Below are 23,367 nucleotides of genomic sequence, written 5' to 3'. Positions count from 1 at the left end.
GGAATGGAATCGGAAGATGCAAAGGGCAGGAGTAAGCTGTTTCGTAACAAGGAGTACATACTGATTACTTGTAATGTACCCGAATCTGCTCAATGATTGATTGATAGATCAGTCTCTGTTTCTTCATTTCTTCTTACATCTATTTCTCAGAACATATTATCACAGCTTATCGATCTCAAACACGTGATGTTGAAGTATATGTACATTCTTTCGTTGCCTACCTATATAGCCCCGCAGTATTCTACTCGTTTCTGCTCAACCTCTTGCGTACATCCAATATTGGGCGTAGTCTAAATACATTCTTCCCTCCTCCCGCAAAATACATTGATATAAGGAACACGAGATATTTTTCTGCGCAGGCGACTGTACTCAAGTAACAATGTTGGACACTCTCAACGTGCTTAGCACCGCACGCAATATTACTGATCTGCTCGAATTCATCTGGAAACTCCTCGCAGATACTCAAGATATCCACGTGTCTGCTGACGGCCGACATACAAAGCATACAACTATTTTCACAATCGCAAATGATGTACAACGGCTTGGGAACATCATCACTGTATCCGTAGCTGATGACGATGAACTCAAAGGCCTAGTGAACGAATCAAATGGAATTGCCACAGATCTGCTCCATGCATTAGACCAGTTAAAAATCCAAGGGAAAAGTACAGTGTGGAAGAGTTTCATGCTTGCCTTGAAAAATGTGTGGAAAGATCGAAATATTCAGGATTTCTCTCATAGACTTGCGACGCTTCAAAGTCAAGTTGCCTATCACTGCCAGGCGCTGATACTGCAAGTACCCCTGATGTCACCTGTTTAATACTTGATGCAATGCGCGTGGCTGACTTGATGGATCTAGAAATGATGTCTCTGGTATCTACCGCAAGCTAGCCGACTTGGAAGATATGAATAAAGCCCTTGGAACAGATATTCGGATTGAGATTAGGCAGCTTCGTGACGATATAAACTCTGCAGCTGAGCGGCTGAATCCCGAAGATCCAGCCTATGGCGTACACTCAATGATGAAGCAACTGAAGGTTAGGAGAGGCACTAATGCCTTCGATAAAAAACTTATTGATGGTATTTCCTCCAACCTAAGATACTTCTCTGACAAAATATCCCATCTTCATAAAACTAGCAAGGCCACCGACGAGATTCATAATGTGTTACAAAGCCTTAATTTCGATAGGAGAAGTTTGAGAGAGAGAAAAATCCCCGAGGCGCATACCAGGACCTTCGACTGGATTTTTCGAAGATATATCCCTCAAGAAAATACGTCTTCGAGTTTCGTTGATTGGCTCCAAAACCGCAATGGGACTTTCTGGATTCGGGGCAAGGCCGGATCTGGAAAATCCACTCTAATGAAGTTTCTCTCCGATCACCAAGAAACAAAACGTCACCTTAGGTCATGGGCAGGAAGCCAAACCCTAATAATAGCAAGATTTTTCTTCTGGCATGCGGGTTTGCCTCTTCAAAAATCACAAGAAGGTCTCCTTCGATCACTCTTGTTTGAAATTCTCAGACAGTGTCCTAGCCTAATACCTCGAGTGCTGGCCATACGCTCACAATTTAGAGATGAATATGATGAAGACAATTCCTGGACACCTGATGAATTGCTATCTGTCTGCCGCGAAATTTCGGATAGTACTTCGGATAGCAGATTTTGTTTCTTCATCGATGGGCTGGACGAATATGAAGAAAGCGGTATGACTCCAAGCGATCTTATTAAAACTATCAAAAGTCTTGGAGACTCTCCTAATATCAAGCTATGTGTCTCAAGCAGACCTTGGTCTGCGTTTGTGGATGAGTTTGGTCAACATCACGAATCTTTGCTTAAACTAGAAGATCTCACTCAGGGCGATATTCGGCGTTACGTGATGGATAAGCTCAGAGAGAGCCGACAATTCATACGGGCAAAAGAAAGCTACCTTCTGGACTTGGATTTGGTTGAAGCAGTCTGTAGGAAAGCTGCGGGAGTCTTCCTTTGGGTTTATCTCGTCGTCCGGGATCTCTTGCATGGACTTACAAATGGCGACTCAGTGAGCCTTCTTCAGAAACGCCTTGAAGGACTTCCCGAAGACCTGGAAGATTATTTCCAGCATATGATAGATACCATCCCATCTATATACCTCGGGCACGCAGCAAGAGCTTTTGACATTGCTAGATCCGCCGCGGAGCCTCCGGTCATTCTTGCTTTTTGATTCATGGACGAAGCCGAGGAAGGATTAGAGCCCATAATCCGATTACCATCACAAATGATGGCTGAATCCGAGGTTACATCTCGGTTATCCCAAGCACAGCGTCGTTTAGATGCCCAATGCAAAGGCCTTTTAGAAGTCGCAGACGAAGGTACACACCAGAACCGCTATTACCGGTTCAAGATGGACTTCTTACACCGTACTGTCCGTGATTTCTTGTTTCAATCGGCCAGCCTAGGCAGGTTCATACAAGAAAACCTAAGCAATCTCGACACATCCCTATTTATGTGCAGGGCCATGATGGCCGTCATCAAAAGAGCGCCGCTCAAGAGAGATGGAGACACAAGACCACTAGAGCAGTTATTCCACTGTCTTTTAGATTGGGCCTCGCAAAGTGAAAAGTCTAAAAAAAATGTGGCCGAAGTGGCACAAATTCTCTCTTTACTAGAGCCAATTTATCATTCGATTGAGCTCAACAACACGTCTTGGCTCGGATTGGTTTGCGAGAGAGGCCCTGCATGTTATGTTAAAGCCAAACTTGCCGATAAAGAAGTTCGTTTGAGAATTAACGGACCTGGTCGGCCTCTACTACATCATGCGCTTCGTCACGTCAGCCGCATTCGCCCAGAAATCGTCAAAACGCTACTAGAAAACGGCGCAGATTCCAATCGGAAGTACGAAGAAATAAGTATCTGGACCCATTTCCTTGATCAATTAAGCACCAAACCAGACGCTGTAGACAAGGGAAGTGTTCGAGATGTGCTGAAAGCTTTGATCAGCCATGGAGCAGATCTTGATACCATGGCATATGGAGAACTATATCTTCAATTCATAACGTCCACTAGTTTGTTTCCTGGTAAAAGAGAAGTGCCAAAATCTGTCCTTAGGGAGAGAACTGTTGGTGAGATAATCGAAGATTACATGACCAAGGAGGAAGCTAAGCTATTGTTTGCGGCGCAACCGTTATCAGCGAATAGGATATTGCGGAAGGTTAGGAAGATACTCTCTCGGGCGCATACTCTTTGTGATCATGAATGAAATTCAAGTCTATTTTTTATGAGAATAAACTCCGATGCCATGAAATCTGAATCAGTATTAGTAGACTATGATATAATGCTTGGACATAGATGTATAAGCTGGTGACTTAAGTTGACCCTCGAGGATGACCAGGACGTTGTCAAATATATTTCTTTCCGGCGAATAACTCTATACTATCTCCTCCCTTTCGGAACTGGTAGCCTGTATACCACACGACCATGGAAATATGCATTGACAGGACAACAATAGATAAGATTGTGATTATAGACCAGCCGTATGCCCAACCATAGCGTTGGACCCGTAGTCGGAGAAACGTATTCGCCTCTATATCGTATGAAGTCCAATCTGCGTAGTCATTTCTGTCAGAAAGAGCATTTAGATACGAGTAAGTGATGTTGTCGCCATTTGTATCAAGGACGACTAGACTGTCACTCCAATCGGTAATGCGCGATAGCCCGTCCGCAATTGCAAGGCTTAGAATAGTGGCCACTTTGTCTGCTGCTCTCTCCATCAGATCGGCCGAGTCTGTCACGAAAGTTCCATCGCTGGATGTCATCGTGAATACGGCGAAATCAGCATTATTGAGGCGGGTGACGTAGCTGTACAGCATGGCCTCGATGCTCGTAGCGGTGATTGAGGAACCAACAAGATGCCCCGGAGTATTTAGCAGCTCCGCCCAATTAGGGCTTATATGAATAGGATCTCCAATGCCCCATTGTTGACGTGATTTTGCTTTGGCAGGGACAGAACCATCCAAGTTGAACCCGACTGTAGAACGAGTGAGAATGCCAGGATTAGACAGATTGCCTTTCACCGTTCCGCTCATGGAGGGCTCGTACCAAGCGGATGATGCAGCCCATCGAGCATCCACAATGCATGGAACGATATAAGAAGTCGGCTGGTTACCAAGCATGCCGGGTATTGTGGCCACAGCACCGATGGATGGACGCCATGTTGAGTCGAGCTTCGTCGTTTGCCCACCTCCTCTTCCCTCAAGAGCCTTCTCTGATGAAAGATCAACCCAATTAAAATTGACCAAACCATTACGGCCGTTGCTAAAGTTCCAAGTCTGATGAGGTATTGTCCACGATATTTTTGAATCATACCATATGGCGCCGGCCTCTGTGTAATTAGTGAGTTTATTTGTGAGGAAGCTGATGCCTGAGTGATTGGCGCTGGCACCGTCTATAGCATGGCATTGTACCTGCACGACGGGAGCGTATATTGGATCCGCTGATGTGTACATGGGGTTGCTGATGGAATTGACCGGGCCCAGGTGGTGCAGTTGTATGTATCTGTTAAAGAGGGCGTAAAGACGGACAACCCAATTTGACTGCGTCGCCGCGATGACGGTCCCATTTCCAAGTGACTCTGCCGCGAGGATCCTCTGTGCTCCGGTGATACTCTCTACTACGGTTAGATTTGACGACGGATGATTCTGGAAATTTGACAGCGTCCAGTCTCCTAGAGCTTCAAACCCGTATCCAGGGCATGCGAAAGCTGGGGTCTGCGGAGCGGCCGTCAAACATGAGTCCATGTCCCATTCCAACCCAGCCGTGGACGTGGGAATAGTTGTCGAGTTGAGCTTTAAAGGGAATGTCTCGTTCTTTTTAGACTGGATATAAAGTGGCAATGCCTGACTACCGTACGGGTTGGGTACATGCCACCAGCCAAGATTGGGCTGAATCACGCCGATGGATGCGAGGCCGACGAGCTGGCAGAGGATGGCTGAACAGAGAATGAAGATACTCAGACCGATGGTTGCTGAGTCTTTTGTTATGAAGTTGACGGTGTACCAGAGGTTATCTATAGGATGTTAGCTGCGCTATCTACATTATAGCTGCTGATTAACAGACCAAATGCGACGCCCTTATGGCCAACCAGCCGGCGCCGGGAGAAATTCACCGTAATGCTCGCAATAGAGGCTATCATGAGCAACGTATGGACTTTGGTAATGAACTGAAGAGCCTTGAGGTTGCCATCCAAGTCGAAGAACGCCCAGGCCCAAGAGGTGGTCCATATCGGCTCATCTGTCCAATATACGGGTAGAAAGCGAAGCCAGCAAATGCCAATAATACTTATGCTGACTGCGAGGAGATGAACAACCCATTCCAAGGCGCGACTTGAGAGAAAAGGCTGGCTTAGCACGACTCTATCCTCGCGATTCTTGTTCGTATTTTTACGAGAACTTTTTGACTCGGCGGTGGCCTGCGAGTCGTGTTCATGGCCCTCCTGCTTTACTTCAATCTCCTCCGGCTTCACTTTGCTCCCAAGGCTCTCGGATGGTATAGCTCGTTCGTAGGAGATGTTCATCGCTCTGTTGATTGTCACGCGATTTATGCATTGCGAAGCAATGCCTTCCAGGAGCTTGAAAGCTAATAAGCCTAGGGGTAGACAGAGAGTGCGGCTGCTTTGTATTGCTGCGTTACATATTCGCTTCTCAAAGGAAATTTGGAGGCCGCCCCCGTTGAAAAGTAATAGCCCAGGATAGGTGGTGGAGCCACTAAGGCTCGGGAATCCCATTCCAGATGATGCTGCAACGTGCGAATCAGTCTTCATCGACCGGGTGCTCAACCCCGGTTGTCTTCAGGGATGGTTCCACCCAGCAACCCGGCGCCTCTATTCAAGAAATCGGCGCTCGTCTGGGGAAACTGATTCCGAAGTCGTTGAAAAAGAACGCTGTACAGATTGTGGAGAGTGGTGGGGAGGCCATCGTTGAGGTTTGACGCAGTGGGAGATAAGCCAGTCTTAGTTTCTGGAGAATTCTATGCAAAACGATGAAAAGAAATTTAGGCAAAAATACTAGATGTAAGGGTGTGTAAGAACGTACCACACATTGGGAGATCCCATTATGCGGAACATCACTCTGCTGGTAGTATCAGTAGCTCTATTTGAGAAGGCTGTGTTTGCTTTAACAGGTAGAGAGCTGCTATTTTGCCCTTGTACAACAGAGACTCAGTGGTTTGCTTGGCAGCATCTTCTCATATAGAACAATGATGCGCATAAAGCGGTTAGTGAAGAGTAACTGTCAAGCTTATGCTACACTGGTGCCTAGCTTCTTAAGAGGGGATTGACCTGTTATTAACTATTAGGTCTGAGATAGCAGACAATCGAGGTGATGAGTCTTATGCTGATGGTGCAAAGGAATCGCTTTAACTACTTTAGAACTGGGCCTATAATCAAAGCAACAGTCTGTTTACCCCGCAAAAGAACACATTTCAATATGCAGATAGTGGAGATTTCTTACCAATGTTATTGAACTCATTCAGGTAGCCGCTGTCGTTATCAGACGTAATGTGACTCATGAGCCCTCTAGCCGCAGCTGGTTCAAGGTAAGATGTGGTAATGGTGGACGAAGCTACGTGTATATAAGGATTAGATTTTCACCAAGCAACCGCAATACCCGTTGATTTCATCAGCTGCAACAATACCTTGTATTTAATATTCTATTGACTATCTAAGAGCAGATCAAAGGCTCTAGAAACCCCTTCATTAGAGTTAACCAATCACCTCAAACAGCTTTATCATGCCTATCGGCATACTAAAGATATAAACCAAAAAGGCAGCTTTTTTTCTTCTGTCTGCCACCAAGTGTGCCGGCCACAGCCCTCATTTGCAGCGCGCAATAGAGAGACTATTGTGCGGTATCTCCACGAAACTGCAGACAAATCGACTACCGACGCAACAAACAACCAGTCGAAGAAGGGCTATTACACAATCCGGCCCCTGCTAGAAGATGAGGTTGAGTTTGGGACTGATGAACAAGTTGCACCAGCTGGTTTTGCGACAGCAAGCGAACTTAGACAAAGGGCGGAAACTGAGGGATGGGTGGGCATGAGAGTTGATCTGTGGGATGTTGAGGTAGGAAAAGAGGTCGCTGAACAGAGGCTAATCAAAGTACATTATTGGTGGAGAAAAGAGGAAGATGGTTGGATACAGATCCTGCATGATATCCTGTCCATAGGACCGAGGGATGGGACCGAGGGCAGCGAGGGGGGCGTGCTTGAGTGATGATCTTGTAACACTCCGAGTTTACTTCAAAAGTTATAACCGTTTTGTTACATCTTAAATAAGACACTTACTAATATTCATCATGACTTTCGGCGTTTTGGTTCTAAATAGACGACTAACCCTCGTATACTCCATATGTCAGATGTCATATCGATATAAGATTCATCATTTTGCAGAGTAAACATCTACAGCTTCTAGGCACTTATGGATTACCTACAATGCTATATAGCAACCAGCCGCCTCTCATAGAATTCTTTCCGAGATCATTAGCAAAATCTTACGTATTCGTAGTCTATCACGCTATGCTGATAATAACATTGAACTGTTTATTCCGATACATACATCCTCTTTCCTTACCAATGTTGGCCTAGCCAAACTCTCCAGATGGCCCGCCACCAATGGGCTCCTAATCATTCCGTTCCGTCCATGGGCTCAACGCCTCTAGAAACCTTGTATGCGCGGCAGCATCGCCCGTCCTCTTTAACACTTCCTCGTACTCCTCAGTGCCGAGACACTTGAAGAAGAGCAAAATAGCAGCCCACATGAAATCAGTGTAGCTGACAGTATCGCCCAAAAAGAAAGGCCCGGAAGTCTCGTTGAGAAGCACCGTTATCTCCCGCGCAAACGGCTCGCACCTTTCGAAGGCGCCGGGAGAATTCTTCTCCCCATACTCGTACAGCGGCATGCCTACGTCTTCCTGGCGTGTATTGAGGAAAAACTCAAGGCTTTGCTCTCCGAGAATCTTCTGCGCTACTCCAGGGACGTAAATTGGACCTAATTCGTTCATAAAACTGATCATACTTTTCCTGAACCGGAGCTGCCCTGGCGTGTTTAAAGCTACCTTTGGCTCTGGATGCTTCTCTTCTATGATATCGGCGATTTTATACGAGTCCATCACGTAGGACCCGTCGGGCAGTTGTATAGCCGGGAGTGTAAATTTGGGTCCGTTTTCATTCGAGGGGACACTGAAAGTTGCCCAATCATTAATAAAAATGTTCATTTCGTGCAATCCAATATTCACCTACTGCTGGCTGAGTCGCGGCCCGATGTCGGGATATTCGACCTGGCAGTGTTAGCCTTAATGATGCCAGCTTACATGTCTTTGACTCACCCATTCTGTCTTGTAGTCGAGACCCTTGTAGTTAAAAAGTAATCTCGCTGCCTATTGCGTTAGAATTCATGGCCTATCGCCCAAACCCTTTGTCAGACATACTCCTCCAGATGTTCATCGACCAGCAAACGCGTGGTGCTTTGGTGGGGATGTCAAACAGTATGTAAGCGCCGGATGACATATTGCTGGCTACTCTTCACCCTTGATTTATACAGGCAGTGGAACAAAGTTTCGCGATAGCGAGTAGAGTGAGGCTTGAGTAAATGAGAACAGAAGAACAAACGGATGGATAACAAACATTAGATCCCTTGAGTGCATAGCCACGAATCCTTCAGTCGATTAGGCCTAGCAGACCCATCAATTTATCTTTAACCTCCATTCTCCTAACTAAATACGTCCAAGCAAGCGCACATGGATAGGAGGAGTTGCTACTAGAACTGACCATTGCCATCTCAGTTATGTTACCGGATGTGGTTAAAAACTGAAGTATGGACACTCTATTGCATTTTAGCTAAACCGCTTTATTTTTTTTCTTGGTCTATGTATTATAGCGTAGATTGATACTGCCATACTGAAAAGTGAAAGCTCGAGTTCGCTACCATTACGAGTTTATTAGCGACCGCTATAAGGCACTGGAACTTCAATAACGAGTTGCCTACCCGTATTACGTAATCACTAGAAAAAAGATTATATAACTAGCGGGATGTGATCGGAGTTAAATGCGACAAAGCGGTCTATTACAGTATGTGTAGAATGGAGGTTCATTTGTATTTATTAATTTTCTGTCCCATACTCCTAAAATCCATCCTCCTCCAACATTTCAAGATCTCTCTTGAGATTGGGAGTCTTATAAGACTCCCAATCTTTGTTTGCGGTGTATTTGAAAGAATCCCACAGGTTGGACGCGAGTAAGTCGGTCTTGTCCTCTATATCTGGCTTATTCAAGCCCTCTGTCGCGCCGTTGGGCAGCCGAACTCCCTGGTCATATTTGAAGAACCCATTCTTATCCCACGATTCTTTGACTCGGCGAAGCTTATCAGCGTTGCCGCCGAAATAAGCCCTCTCGTACATTTGTCTCGGAAAGTCGCCATCAGGGAAATTTATAAAAGCCGCCTCGCCGTTAAGAGAGAGCGGCCTCAGAGCCTTCTTCACTTCTGCGTGAAAAGACCTCATGTCCCTTTCCATCCACTTATCTGTCCATTCTACCGTGACATAAGCATGGTAAACAGCTTCACGCCAGAAAAAGGCTGAATCGGTTGGCTTCCTTTCTGTTGCCTTGCCGCCGGAATGAATCCAAGTAACAAGGAAGTTGACCTGTTCCCCGCGAAACTGACTTCGGAACCTTTTCATCAGATTTCGAATTGTGGCAGTGATGTCTTCAATCTTTGATCTTTCATTAAAACAAAAAGAGCTAAAGAGCTCGTATGTCTTGTTGGTTGGATAGGCTTTTTCGGTTTCCTCTAGCCATTGGTTCACCAAGGTCTCGTAGAGGAAGCGTGTGGATGGCTCAGGTAGTACTCTTCGCTTAAGCTGAGTCTTTAGTTCCTCATTCTTAATGTGCTTGTCGATGGTTTTCTCGTAGCTGTTTTGACTGCCATCATACGCAACGATGAATCGAATGCCGTCGGATTTTTGACCAAGGTCACAGATCCAGGTGCTGTCGATGGTAATGTTCTTAGGCCAGTTGGTGGTATAGAAATCGTTCATCGTAGAGATAGCCTCATTAGAAAGTCCGCCGTCGGAAACTCCGTCATCGCAAGGTATGCTGTCAGTTTTCTCCTTGTTGGATTTGGGAAACCACTGATACCTGCCCGCGACCACAGTTCCATAAGCATTCTCCAGTTCCTGGACTTTGAGCTTCATCTGGACCAAGACCCCAAAATTGCCGCCTCCTCCTCCTTGGAGGGCCCAGAATAGCTCGCCTTCCTTAGATTTTGGGTCATCGGTGTTCTTCACAGTAACCACATCTCCTGTTGCCGTCACAACAGTTGCCTCCGTCAAAGTATCGCATCCCATTCCGAAGCTTCGCGTAAAAGGCCCAAGACCACCTCCAAGAATGAATCCGCTTACACCAACAGTAGGGCAACGTCCACCGTTGATGATATAACCTTCATGCCCGCCATTGATGAGCGTCTGATAAACATGACCCCACTGGCAACCAGCATCCATGGTGACAGTCTTCGACTTTATATCGAGATTGACCTTGTTCATCCTTCTAAGATCCAGCGAGACACCTTTGAAGGCAGTCGAATGGCCTGCGTAAGAATGACCATTGCATTTGATAGTGAGATTGACTTTCTTGGATGCTGCTTCTTTTACAATAGACTGAACATGTGCAATCGTCTCAGGTTGAACCACGCAATCCGGTCTCGAGAAGCGAAATAGGCGATTCGAAGTGGCAATAGCACGATCGTATTCTGGTTGCCCCGGTTCAAGAACTGGAATGTTTGAAGATTTGAAGAGCTTCCGGGTTACCGACCGGAGCCTACACAAGGAAGCCCGCATCTTCAGATCAATATGAGGTCGCACCCCACGACTGGGAAAGCGTGGTGTGGTATCATCATCAACGACTGCTCATTCGCCTTGGAAAACTGTTTCGTCTTTATACTCCGACGATAGCCATTTTAAGAGCCTCATCTCGCGACTCCGGCCCTCGCGAACATCATACTATCCAGGCTGTGGCACACAAGCGGGGATACTGAATCAACACGAAAAATAGTGCAGTATGATGCATCAGATTTACCCTCTTTTGTCTCTCCAGGGCGGTAATTGGACTATTTGCAATAGCGAATATTAGCGCTAGTATTATATTGGTGGCGGGTTCTATGGTCGCGCAGGCAATAATACCACGGCAGGGCAACCCTGCAGTTTTTCATACCTGTCAGCCAGCCACAATATATCCTTCAGCCGCTTTTAAGTGCCTTCGGTAACGAACATTCAGCTTTGTTTGGTCAGACGTCTTCTCCACCGAGATATCGAGTCGAACTGGAAGCCTAGTTGGGCATGCAGACGGCATATTAGTGAGCTGCAATGCTACCCGATACGGCCTCTTTGGTGTAGTAACTTATGCCGAGGGTCCGAACGCGACGTAGTGTAGACCGAGACCTTTCTTCAGCTGAGTTTATTCTAGCCATGTATTTCCATTATAAGTATGTCTGTAAGGAGTCAAAATGGCAATCTATGTATGTAGCTATACAATAAGATCTTCCAGGGTCATTTTGCCAAGCAATCATGTCGATCTACGAAGATGCCCGAAAGGGCATTCTCGTTGGGTCAATTCTCGACGCTTACATCACGAGCAACCCAGGCATATTGGATGAACAAAGTCCTGATTCAGGTCTGACAGTATTGTCAATAGCGGCAATTGAAGGATTCCCGGAAGAGGTTGAACAGTTACTTAAAAAAGGTGCCAGAGCAGACGCCCTCTCTAAAGACCTCGAAACTCCTCTCCTTCTGGCTGCCTGGAAGGGCAAGAAGGAGCGTGCGCGGATCATCCAGTTGCTTCTTAAGAAGACGCCATTGAGTTTTATTAACAGGTCTTGCAAAGGAGCAAATCTCAACACGCCATTAATGCTTGCAATTGAGAAAAAAGACTACGAATCAATTAGGCTGCTGGTACAGGCTGGAGCTGCCGAGGATGAAAACATCAAGAACTCTGATGGCTTCACGGTGAAACAGATAGCCTACGCTGCAAAAGATCGACTTATTACTCGTTCTCTTTTACCAGATGAAAAGCTAAAGGCCGCAGTGCTCGCTGCTGATGTCACCAGCTTCCTCCTTTACATTGTTGCTTGGGCGAATAAGGCTGTCAATGGGCTGGTTACCGAATTATTCGGGTTGAACCCCGAACTCAATGAATCAATTGATGAGGTAAGTGCAGCTAAGGATGGTCGAAAGAAACAACGTGAGAGCAATTGAGTAACCCAAATGAAAGCAAATAACACAAAATCAAGATTTAACCAAGATGGAGTTTCTGGAGAGGGTCAACGAATGGATGGAAATGCATGGTCCACTGAAACGATTCTTCCAAGGAAATGATGGCTTTGTGCAAGAGATGGCTGAGAAACTTGTGAACCTGGAGCAAGATCCTGCCAACAAGCTCCGCAGCCAGACTTTGTCAGAAACGATCAAGTTATCTTTATACAAGCTGGTCATCTATTGTGGTAAGTCATTCGGAAAACAATAAAATGATCCCAAGTGTCATTATTTCTCATCTAACTCGCGATAAATCCCAATAGATGACAGCACCTCAATGAAACGTGACAGCCGCTGGGAGAGCCAAAAGGAATTGGTCCAGCGTATCGCCAAGATAGCCACTATGGTTCTCCCACCATATGAAGGGGTTACTCTACGATTTATTAACAGAGATGTTGAAAACTCTGACAATCTGACTCTTGAAAAGCTGGGAAATGTCCTGAAAGATATGGACTGGCGACCTGGTGGCGATACTCCGATCGGTACAAATTTACGGTCCAAGATTCTCCAGCCGCTAGTATACAGCAAACTGGACGCAGGGAACCTTGACAGGCCTCTTATTGTCATTATCATGACTGACGGTATGCCAGAACGCGAAGATAAAACTGAGCTTGAAAAGGTCATTCTCGAATGCGAAAAGAAGATACAAGACAGTGGCTACCCTCCCCAAAGTATGTCTAATTGCTTCAATGGCTTTCTTTTCCTTTCTCTCTCTTTTACAGTCATTGATATTAACAAAATTGGCAGCCGTAAAATTCATGATTGGCAAGATAGGGACTGCAAAGTCTGCTGCAAGATTTCTGGCATCTCTAAGGCAGAACTCAGATATTGCTCGAACGACATTAGTTACTTCAGGTACGTTTCCCGAGATTTACCTTGGTATGCTTACTCACAGCCCATAGACAAACTTGATGATGCATTTAAGGTTTATAAGGAGAACGACTCGAAGTTGGATAAATGGGTGAGACTTCCATGTCGATTCTGTCTAGTTATTGCTCGAGTCCTCGCTGAAGTACATCATACTAATATTTCGCCTCTAGCTGGTCGAAACTTTGTTCTCTCCTTTCCGGAATCTAACAGGAAATGATTCACAGTAGCAATACGCGCTATGCTTTTTGTATGCCAGCATATGGTAAGAAATATACACGTCTCTAGCGAAGTTTGGCTATCATTATGCAGTTTTCTAAGGCTTCAGTATCGAGCGTACACAACGAGACTGGGCTTTTAAGCGTAAACGCGAGTGAAGAGACTGAGAGAGTTCAACAGTGTGTCTACTTTGGAGCTCACCAACATGGATAAAAACGGTCCATCCGTAACGATGTACATCAATGGATTAGAGAAAATACACTCAGAAATTCATGTGATGATTAATACGTAGCGTATGATGGGGTATACGAGAAGAACGCCTGCAATCATATGTAGTGGTGTGCTTGAATATTTATCCACTTCATGAGTTGGAATCACTTTGGTGAACTATATTGGCCAGATACTTTTGCTGGAGATCTAATCAGTGTCCCCGAATGTTCTACAAGCAGTTATTGGGCCCTTGACTCCAACAATGACATGCCGTATGTTTTATCCCACATATTTGCTAGCCTTTGTACTCTTGTGAAGCCTTGTAGGGTGTGTAAGTCTACATACCCTGTGGTTCCACATGTAAGCTCACTTTGAGTAACGCGGTATGCAGAACCCCAGTCGCCGGTATTGCAAACAGTATTGGGCCTTTGAGTCGACAGAATATCACAGAATATTACTGTATAATGGATTCAAGGTGTATTATTCCACGATAACATTGTCTCCAGAGGAAGAAGCCTCTGTAGAATCCCTCATAGCGTAAAATAGTTCAACTGCTTCAGCCGCCTAGGGCTCAATCGGTGTTCCATGATTGGTTAATGACCAAGTCACGTGACTTGCCCGGTTAGCTCAATCGGTAGAGCGTGAGACTCTTATTAAGAGCACACGTTCTGTTACAATCTCAAGGTTGCGGGTTCGACCCCCGCATCGGGCTCTTCCTATATTAAGTCATCGATTGAGATTCGAGGCGGTCTTCATTTTTGCTCTTTTTTCTCTCTTTCTTTTTATATGCATTTTTTAACTGTCCATGTGAATTGCGTTATGGTGCTCATCTGATGATACGGTTGTAGCATTTGCCTGGTGTGGTTTATATATAAAAAAAAAGTACATTTTGTACACTTGGATTCTAATTTACATATGTGGATTGACCAGATTTCAATGGCCCTGTTCATATATACACAGAAGTACATGTCCTTCAGCATTCTTCTCAATGCTCTCAGATTCTTCTCATCCATATTACTGGCAAGAAGACCACCACTCACTCTCCTCGACGCACTTGTAAGGGGCCACACATTGTGTAGGGCCAGTGTATCCAATGCCACCGCACTATTATGCAACCGTTAGCTTTAGAAACAAAAAGGGTTATCTGATTTTAAATGACACTCACCTGATCAAACTGGCCAACGGTGCCGCCTCCAGGGTTTGAAGGAGTAGAGCTGGCAGGAGGAGGAACTTTGGTGGTGCTGCTAGGAGGAGGAGGGGAGCCGGATCCTCCACATGGCGAGCCCGTAGTAAGAATGCTCTTGGCCTGTTGGGCAAAGTTGCATCCGTTGATGACGTTGGAATCGGAGTATCCGGCGTCCCATAGCATGATGCCTCCGAAAGCAGGGTTGGACTTGGTGCTGGCGACGATGCTGGCCAGCTGGTCTGGTGTCGCGTAGTACTTTGCGCCGCCGGCGTTACCGTTGGCACCCAGAGTTGAAGCAGGAGCACCGATGAAGAGCTTGGCGTTCTTGGAGGGGGTGGTAGAGATGAATGACACCCAGTCATCAAAGTTGAAAGGGGCATCGCCAGGGAGGCCAAGAGAGCAGGTTGGGTTGTTGTTGTAGAACTGGACCCAAAGATAGTCAAATTGAGAGCTACTTATGATTTCACCCATGTTGGGCTCGGGGATGGGGCACTGAGGAGCTCCGGTGATGTAGTAGGTGTTCTTGGGGTCGCTGGCAAAGTTGGAGCGCAGCGTTGAGATCATGTACTGGTAGTACTGGCTTCCGGCGTTCAACTCAATGTCAAAGTCAAAACCGTTGACAAAAACGCTGCCAAAGGGGCGCTGGACAGTGGTGTTGCCAGAGTTGCCATACGCGTTCCATAGGTATTGACCGATGGCCGTAGCCTGTGACTGGGATGATAGAGAATACGAGCTGGCCGCACCGCCGAGAGACAGGATGACCTTCTTTCCAGCAGACTGGCAAGTCGTGATTGCAGAAGCAAGTTGGTCGCACTGCTGAGGAACTCCGGTTGTGCCAACGAAGCATGAGTTGCCCATGTTGCCGGAGGGGATGTTGCCAGTCGCGCCATAGATATCCAGGAAGGACAGGATGACAATGTCGATTCCTGCGCTGGACGTGCAGTAATGAGACAGGTCGTCTACTTCGTTGTTGGTAGCTCCCCAGTAAATAACATTCTGGGCACCAGAAGCTTGACGAGCCTTGACGGTGGGCGAGGGAGCGGCAGCTGCCAGGGTCGCAAGACCAAGGCTAACAAGGAGAGAGCTGGAAAGCATTTTGGCGGTTTAAATGATGACAAGTGTAATATATACAATGAATAATAGCTACCAGCAGATAAAGGAATGAATAGGGCGCGAGGCCTGTGTGTAGACTGACTTGCACTGAACAAGAGACCGCTTCAGCTCGAGGAAGTCGGCTTAGATATACTCACTTCCGGCACGCCTACGGTGGATCATGCGACGGACGCTGATGTTACAACATGTCGCTCCGTCCAAACCGTGGACACCTGGAGTCCAGATGCCAAATACAGACACTCATTCCTACCGTGTAAGGAATGTAGATAGAGGTGATCATCTACGATATGTTTCATGTAGGTCGTCGAAAGGAGACGTTACATGGGGGAGCAAACAAACAAATCGGTGGTGTAGAGTGGCCGCGGGCGCCTGAGATGAGATCAAACAGGTCCACTCTGTTTCCAATTCTCTTTTCTAGATACATACGGCAAGTACTAGTAATCGTGACAAAGTATAGAAGTAGGAAGGTAAGAGATCTGACAGGTAGCCGCTGTAACGAGTTCCGGAGTGATGGAGTGGAAGTGCCTGGTGTATCAGATGTGTGGGTTGCGCCGAGCTTCTGGTACCTGAACTAAAAACGCAGGCTATAAGAGCGCATGTTTAAGTTGATCGAATTGTAGTTTCCTGGTTTGGCAACTTCAAATAGTAATACTACAACACCACGAGCGTGGGTAATTTGTTAGTGTCTTCAAAACGTCTTATTTAGGCAGGTCTGTACGTGTCACGGCATCTTCACTCCGAGTAGCCGCCTCAAGGGCGGCACTGATCTTATAAAAGTCATCTGCTGCACCTGAAGAGGATAAGCCTGTAACACTGGCCGCAATCATCATGAGCTGCACAGGAATTCGTCTCCGCAACTGCGGCTCGAGGCGTCCCTTATCACAGGATACAACGTTCCTGCACTAGCACCGCGTTTGACTCCACCTAACCAGCGAGGTTCTCGTTGAAGAGTTCATGCATCCTGCAGAAGAGTCACCGGATGGACTGCTACAAGTACTTAATGTGTGTCTGATGTCCTGCAGATCAAGCGGGAGGGGGAGATGCAAGACATGCAAGTAGGTGTGATGAGGCACATGCACGTGCTGTCCCGGTCAGTATGCCGCGCGTTTATCAGAGCAGACTCACATTTCCCTATTCATCGGCGCCAGCGATGATGGAATCTTCTTCTTCAGCGCAATTTATTTGTCAAATGATGCTGGCATGTCAGATCTCGGGGTTACAGGGCCCATCAGCATAAACCCGCCGGAGCGCTCGGTTTACATACTCTCAAATTATAGCAGCATATCGTAAGATATCTAAATTATGATACAAACTGTAAGACTATGGTCAGATGGACTGCTGATTTGTAGCAGACGAATGAACAGAAACGAGGAAAACTCGGCATTTGTATCCTGCTCACATCACTGATGGTACTCTTGATCAGCAGAATTGTCTCTTATTCAGACTTGAGACGGGATTCTCCGAATATGCTGTCGAGGAGTTATTCTGCTTCGAGAGACGTCTGAGCGTTGTAGAATGGTCTCTGGTATTGCAACCCTCGTTTATACCACAGTGGCAGTATCTGATGGAGACGAAACTGTGGCCCAGTCAAGGACACTTGTTCTAAAGCTGCTTGAGAATGAATGGGAGAGACTCCGAATAGATCTGGCACCGAGAGAACTTACACTCATGCCCCCAAGTACCCCCACCGTCACCAAACCATCAAACGACCCCCAACGCCGCCCTTGCTATTATACCCTGCTGCCCACCATGCATGTCATGAATAGCTTTGGGGGATTTTTGGTAGCGAAAGAGTGATCAATTTAGAGGTTTATGGCGATACCTGCTCGATGCTAATAACTGAATGTTACTGAGAACTGCGATAATAAGTAGTTCGTTAATGGCGGTACCGGCTGTACCAACATCGTGGTCAGTACCTACCACAGAGACTGTACGCATAGCAACGGAAACGCCTACACCTTATCATCTGGAATATACTTCCGTAAAAATGGACATATGACGCACAATTTATAGTCGCAGCTCACCTACTTGACTTTTTACCAGCATGAAGACAATGCTTGTTGATCAGCTACCCTTCACTATTTGAGCAGTCTTCTACGACATGCCCAACGAAAAAAAACCAGCATGCATGCTCGGTACAATTTGTAGGAAGAGGAAAATTGACATCTCTCATACAATTAGTTCCAACTTTAGGACTTATCTATGTCAAGCAGGCGCATCGTCTTGATATGCCAGGGCCCGTGGGACTTACTCAGATGTTCCAGGTTGGCTTATGTATTACGGCAGGATCTCAGTGGATACGGGTCGCAAGTAAGATCAAAGCAATAGAAAAAGATGCGTCTACTTGGCTCCGTGTCTTTCCGGATTGGATTAGCCGCAGAAATAAGAGACATCTGAAGGATTCTACACAATTCCTTGTGCTGCCTAATACATGTGTGTTAGCATCTCGAGTAGGAGGATGCGAATAGAGACGAAGGATTCTTTACCTCGATTTGATGAGTCAAAATAACTTAGGCCAGTCACACGCATCGGGTGACTCAATCCAGATTCGCCAAGATTTCCACACACTTCTTTTAAAGAATCTCGCGCTCTTGAAAAGCGACCAGGCATTAACCAAAAGGTCCGGGGAGCCATCGACTCCGATGTCCCGATTGGCCAATCGGTATTACTATCTGCATGTGAGTCGCGGGTCTATTCGTCAGCCTTCCAGCGCCTTGCATTTCAGGATCGAAACAGCTGAGTCTTGGACTGCAGGGCGTTGTAAGAAGGGCGGCAGATATTTCTGTAGGGATGGATGGGGGGAACGATGCTTCTCTCGACCATCCGGCCTTTGCTTCTTCTTCTTCTACTGCTCAGGCTCGTGTAGCCTATCATCTCTCACAGCTCTCATTATCCAATGGCTTCGCGTTTTCTTTTGAAGGCTGTTGCTTCCTCCTCCTCGCCTTTGATCCCACAAGCTAGACTACCATCAAGAGTACGACCACTCCTCTTCCAGCCGACCGTTTTCTCAAGACACATAGTTCCATCACATAACATATCCCCCTTTCATCATGCCCGACTACAGAGAACCGTTACAGAAGCACCGAAAAAGAAGCTTCGGTGGTATTGGAAGCTGTTGATTGCCCTGGGAGCCACGGCTGGTCTTACAACAGGCGGTGTCGTGGTCGCAGACAGATTCTACATGGGAGGAATCCTGACACGCAGCTTGCGAGCATATGCGACGATTGCGCAAGTCGGGGTCGACTACAAGATGCACTCGGGCAAGAATCCTAAGGGAGGCCGTGTCCCCATTGACGAACTCCACGATCGAAACGCTATACGAGTATGTGACATGATTAAAACCAACGGCGGTATCTTTCTCAAGATTGGCCAAGCGATTGCAGTGCAAGGAGCGGCCCTGCCAGAGGCCTATCAGCGCGAATTCAAAAACATGTTTGACGATGCTTCCCAAGAATCTTGGAATGATATCCAGGCAGTCATCAAAGAAGAGTTCGGTGCCAGCGTAAGCGAGGTGTTTGGTGATGGTGTAGAGAAAGAGCCTAGAGCTTCAGCTTCAATAGCACAAGTTCACTATGCGAAGCTGAGGGATGGGCGAGAAGTTGCAATCAAGGTACAGAGGAGAAACTTGGCGCAGCAGGCATCGTGGGATCTCTGGACATTCAAGTATAAGACACCCCCTTTTCATACAGTGTCTTTGATGGCTGCTAACTATGGCAATAGGGTCCTCTGCGACTTGGTAGGGAGAACGACAGATATCCATATACAAGGCATCGGTGACTACATTATGAACAATATTATGAAGGAGACGGACTTTGAGAACGAGGCAGCTAATTCGATGCGGATCGCTGAGCTTGTAAAGTCAGATCCTGACTTAAGTGCAAGAGTATACATTCCCCAAGTCTATACAGAACTCACATCAAAACGCGTCTTGACCTCAGAATGGATTCATGGCGCCAGACTCTGGGATAGAGATATAATCACCGGTGCACACAATCCTTCTGGCGAGACTTCTGCAGGCATGGGCCTCAAGGAGGCTGATATTATGACCACTATCATCGATCTTTTCTCGTCACAAATGTTCAAATGGGGGTTTGTCCATTGTGACCCTCATCCAGGCAACATGTTTGTTCGACGTCTCCCGTCCGGCAAACCGCAGATCGTGCTCATAGACCACGGCCTTTATGTGTCGTTGTCTGACAAGCTGCGGCGCCAATACGCTCGTTTCTGGAAGTCTCTTCTCACCGGCGATCAGAAAGGACTAGAGGAAGTGTCGGCCGCCTGGGGCATGAAGACAGCCGATGCCTGGGCTGATACCTTCATGTCTCGCGAGAAGAAGCCAGAGCCGACCGACGAGACGCCTGAAGAGAAAGCACAAAGAGCCATCAGCGAAGCATCGGCATTCTTTGGGGAAGAAGGCTTATACCCTCGTGAGCTCATATTTCTGGAACGAAATCTAGCTCTCGTCCAAGGTAGTAATCGCTTCTACGATTCTCCCGTCAATAGACTCGGCATGATCGGTCGCTCAGCAATGCTGAATTTGCGGGACGATAGCGAAGTGACGTTTGCACAAGCAATGAGCTCGCGATGGGCCATGTTTGTTCTCGATGCCGTGTTCTACTTCAGTAGGTGGAAGCAGTACATGAGCTGGGGCAAAGGTTTCGAGGATGAACTGAAGGAGGCAGAAGAGCGGATGGCTCAGGAGATGAAAGACTCCATGTCTGGCCTCTGGGAAGTGGACAAAGGCGCGGAATGAAGGCGTCAGGGAGTATCATCGATTCTACACCCTACTGGACATTTCTTTCATGGGATAGCTGTCCATAATTTGCCTCCCCCTTATGTGTCATTCTGAGCTTACATACATGTATACTATCCACAATATCTCCCGTCTCATCTTCAGCTCTCTAGGCATCAGTTATTGATTTCTGCCGAGCCCCTTTTCCGGAACTCTTTTTCCGCATCTCTTTTTCCGTTGACATCTCTGTTCGGATTCCATTCCAATCTTAGTAACAAGATGCATTAGTTCAGCTGCGCACTAGGCGTATCCGGCAGAAACTAACCCACAATTGCCCCCATGGTAGCGCTGGCAGCCTGAAAATTACAACCTCACTCATAACTCCGATGGAACATCGCCGATTCACTAGACATGCCGGTAACTAAGCGAGAATATATTGCATCAAACTCCATAACCTGTCTAATTATTACACCAATGACCTGGGAAAGTCCAGAGTCAACAATCCGACCCTTGTAACGAATGAGTCATGCGCAACCTGCATGTGTTGAAGTCGGTTCCAAAGACTAACTAACTACCTTGAGCTGTGAAAAAAACAATACTGTAACTTGATTCAAGACAAACAGGTCTTTGGGATGACCAAGCGTATTACCAAGCAGAAAACCCATAAAAAGACGTGATCTAAGTGCCGTACATGAATTTTCCTGTTTCGACCTTTGTGGGCTTTCCCAAATTTTTCATGACTTCCATGACCTTGCCAATTAGCCTGACATCTGTGCCTGTGTATCTCAGTTAGCTCATATGATTTCAAGGGTATACGTAGTATCTTTTCCATACCGGGCGGTCCCATCAGTGCCACTGCAAATGGTGACAGCTCTTCTAGGTGGTTGACTCTTGACTTGTACGTTGTTTGGCCAACTGCATTTGGTTAGAAGGGGTCTCACTACGTTGTACTTTTGTAATCTTACTTGGAACGGCGAGAACAGGGGCTTCCATGACAGGCCCAAGTGTCAAGGCGTTGATGCCTGATGGGTGTGATCTTGGGAAACTGCAACTGAGTTAGCTTTCATCGGTCCGTGGAATAATGGCGGGTACTCAAGGATATGTCTTACTTAGCACGGTCATCTTTCTGATGCTTATCCTTGTGCTGGTGCTTCTCCTTGTGCTGATGCTTCTCCTTGTGCTGATGCTTCTCCTTGTGCTGATGCTTCTCCTTGTGCTGATGCTTCTCCTTGTGCTCATGCTTCTCCTTGTGCTGATGCTTCTCCTTGTGCTGATGCTTCTCCTTGTGCTCATGCTTCTCCTTGTGCTCATGCTTATCTTTGGGACAGTTATCTTTCTGATGCTTATCCTTGTGATCATGATGGTGTTTCTGAGGGTTATCTTTGGGACACTTAACTTCATGACACCCAACTTCATGACACCCAACTTCAGAACACCCAACTTCAGAACACCCAACTTCATGACACCTAACTTCAGAACACCCAACTTCAGACCGCCTAAATTCAAGACGCCTAACTTGAGGGCGCCTACCTTCAGGACACCTTCTGGGGCGCATGGAATAGTCTGGGTATCCAAAGCCATATCTGGGTCTGCTAGGGCTGTAACGCTGATCTCCAAGACTGTCGTCAAAAGAAGAGTCGTTAAAAGAAGTGTTGATATAAGCAGTGTTGATATTGAAAACGTTGATAATAGGAGCGCCGACATTAGGAGCGCCGATATAGGGAGCGCCGATATAGGGAGCGTTAACATAAGGAGCGCCGATATAAGGGGCACCGACATAAGAAGTGTCGATAGAAGTGTTGATATAAGAGTCGTCATGACCAGAGTGTTGATGACCAGAGTTGTCATGACCAGAGTCGTCAGGACCAGAGCGTTGAGGACAACAGTCATCATGACAAGATTCATCAGATGAAGAGTCTTCATGTGGAGTGTCGTCGTGGGGGTCTTCGTCAGAGGAAGGTTCGTCGCTAGCATCGTCATGAATAGGATTGGCATCTCTAGAATTGTCATTTCTAGGATCAGGACAGTCGTCCCTGTATCTCGGGCCTGCTGAGTCAAGGGGCAGTACTATGATGGCACTTTTGTTGCGTCCTGACAACACATGCTCCTTGAACCAACTTTTGTAAATGTCGATTCTTTGAGATGCAGTAACTCTGTCTCCAGAATATGTCTGCTTTCCGATAGACCTAACGCTGCGTCAGATGAAAGGGCCATTATAGGCTATATGAAAGCCGGACTTACCAAATCTCCTCGTTGGGCTTCGACGTGTAAGGCTCTCCGCCCTTCTGGTTTTTATATCGAGTACGAAAGTCCTCGCCGTTTTTGTACTTGTCATACGCTATAGCCCGAGTAGTCTAGCCGTATGTTAGGATCCAATGTAATGCGGTGTTAGTATCTGGTGGTGAACAACATACCTCTGCCATGAATTTTTCCAAGGGATACTTGCGGAACCCCATTGGTGCGTACTTGCTCCAATGTATTTCGAATGAAATCTCTACAAGGTCTACCTTGAGTTCGTCAGCCATTTTCTGAGCAAACACCCTTGCCATATCCATATCCGTAGGGTTAAATTCGGCCCAGAAATCAATAGGCCATATAATGGAGGAAAATTCCTATATACATGTCAGTGTTATATCGCAACTCTTTGCAGTCAAATGCACATACCTCTGGAGTATTGTTAAATTTCTGATTGTCAAAGTTCAGCCAC

At 46.6% G+C, this 23,367-nt stretch overlaps 6 protein-coding genes across 6 annotated transcripts; 2 read left to right on the top strand and 4 right to left on the bottom strand.

Moving 5' to 3' along the window:
- Positions 1-3,375: 3,375 nt before the first annotated feature.
- On the bottom strand, positions 3,376-5,549 carry Triagg1_7032 (uncharacterized protein; the record flags this gene model as incomplete). Its single annotated transcript, XM_062901723.1, has 3 exons — positions 3,376-4,291; positions 4,343-5,042; positions 5,093-5,549. The coding sequence occupies 3 exons, from the start codon at positions 5,547-5,549 to the stop codon at positions 3,376-3,378; spliced, it is 2,073 nt and encodes a 690-aa protein (XP_062754104.1).
- Positions 5,550-7,653: 2,104 nt separating this feature from the next.
- Positions 7,654-8,539, bottom strand: Triagg1_7031 (uncharacterized protein; the record flags this gene model as incomplete). Its single annotated transcript, XM_062901722.1, has 4 exons — positions 7,654-8,212; positions 8,273-8,310; positions 8,359-8,405; positions 8,461-8,539. 4 exons carry the CDS (start codon positions 8,537-8,539, stop codon positions 7,654-7,656), a joined length of 723 nt encoding a protein of 240 aa, XP_062754103.1.
- A 614-nt stretch (positions 8,540-9,153) lies between these two features.
- On the bottom strand, positions 9,154-10,863 carry Triagg1_7030 (CAZyme family AA7; the record flags this gene model as incomplete). Its single annotated transcript, XM_062901721.1, has 1 exon — positions 9,154-10,863. The coding sequence occupies one exon, from the start codon at positions 10,861-10,863 to the stop codon at positions 9,154-9,156; it is 1,710 nt and encodes a 569-aa protein (XP_062754102.1).
- A 726-nt stretch (positions 10,864-11,589) lies between these two features.
- On the top strand, positions 11,590-13,430 carry Triagg1_7029 (uncharacterized protein; the record flags this gene model as incomplete). Its single annotated transcript, XM_062901720.1, has 6 exons — positions 11,590-12,228; positions 12,293-12,521; positions 12,597-13,004; positions 13,081-13,188; positions 13,236-13,294; positions 13,374-13,430. The coding sequence occupies 6 exons, from the start codon at positions 11,590-11,592 to the stop codon at positions 13,428-13,430; spliced, it is 1,500 nt and encodes a 499-aa protein (XP_062754101.1).
- A 994-nt stretch (positions 13,431-14,424) lies between these two features.
- Triagg1_7028 (CAZyme family GH18) lies at positions 14,425-15,910 on the bottom strand (the record flags this gene model as incomplete). Its single annotated transcript, XM_062901719.1, has 3 exons — positions 14,425-14,459; positions 14,670-14,733; positions 14,795-15,910. The coding sequence occupies 3 exons, from the start codon at positions 15,908-15,910 to the stop codon at positions 14,425-14,427; spliced, it is 1,215 nt and encodes a 404-aa protein (XP_062754100.1).
- A 2,914-nt stretch (positions 15,911-18,824) lies between these two features.
- Positions 18,825-20,681, top strand: Triagg1_7027 (uncharacterized protein; the record flags this gene model as incomplete). Its single annotated transcript, XM_062901717.1, has 1 exon — positions 18,825-20,681. One exon carries the CDS (start codon positions 18,825-18,827, stop codon positions 20,679-20,681), a length of 1,857 nt encoding a protein of 618 aa, XP_062754099.1.
- Positions 20,682-23,367: the final 2,686 nt, after the last annotated feature.

The sequence above is a fragment of the Trichoderma aggressivum genome (genome assembly GCF_033847375.1).
Source record: "Trichoderma aggressivum f. europaeum strain CBS 100526 chromosome Unknown scaffold_029, whole genome shotgun sequence".
Classification (NCBI taxonomy): Eukaryota; Fungi; Ascomycota; class Sordariomycetes; order Hypocreales; family Hypocreaceae; genus Trichoderma; species Trichoderma aggressivum.
This window is presented reverse-complemented; position numbering and strand designations above follow the sequence as displayed.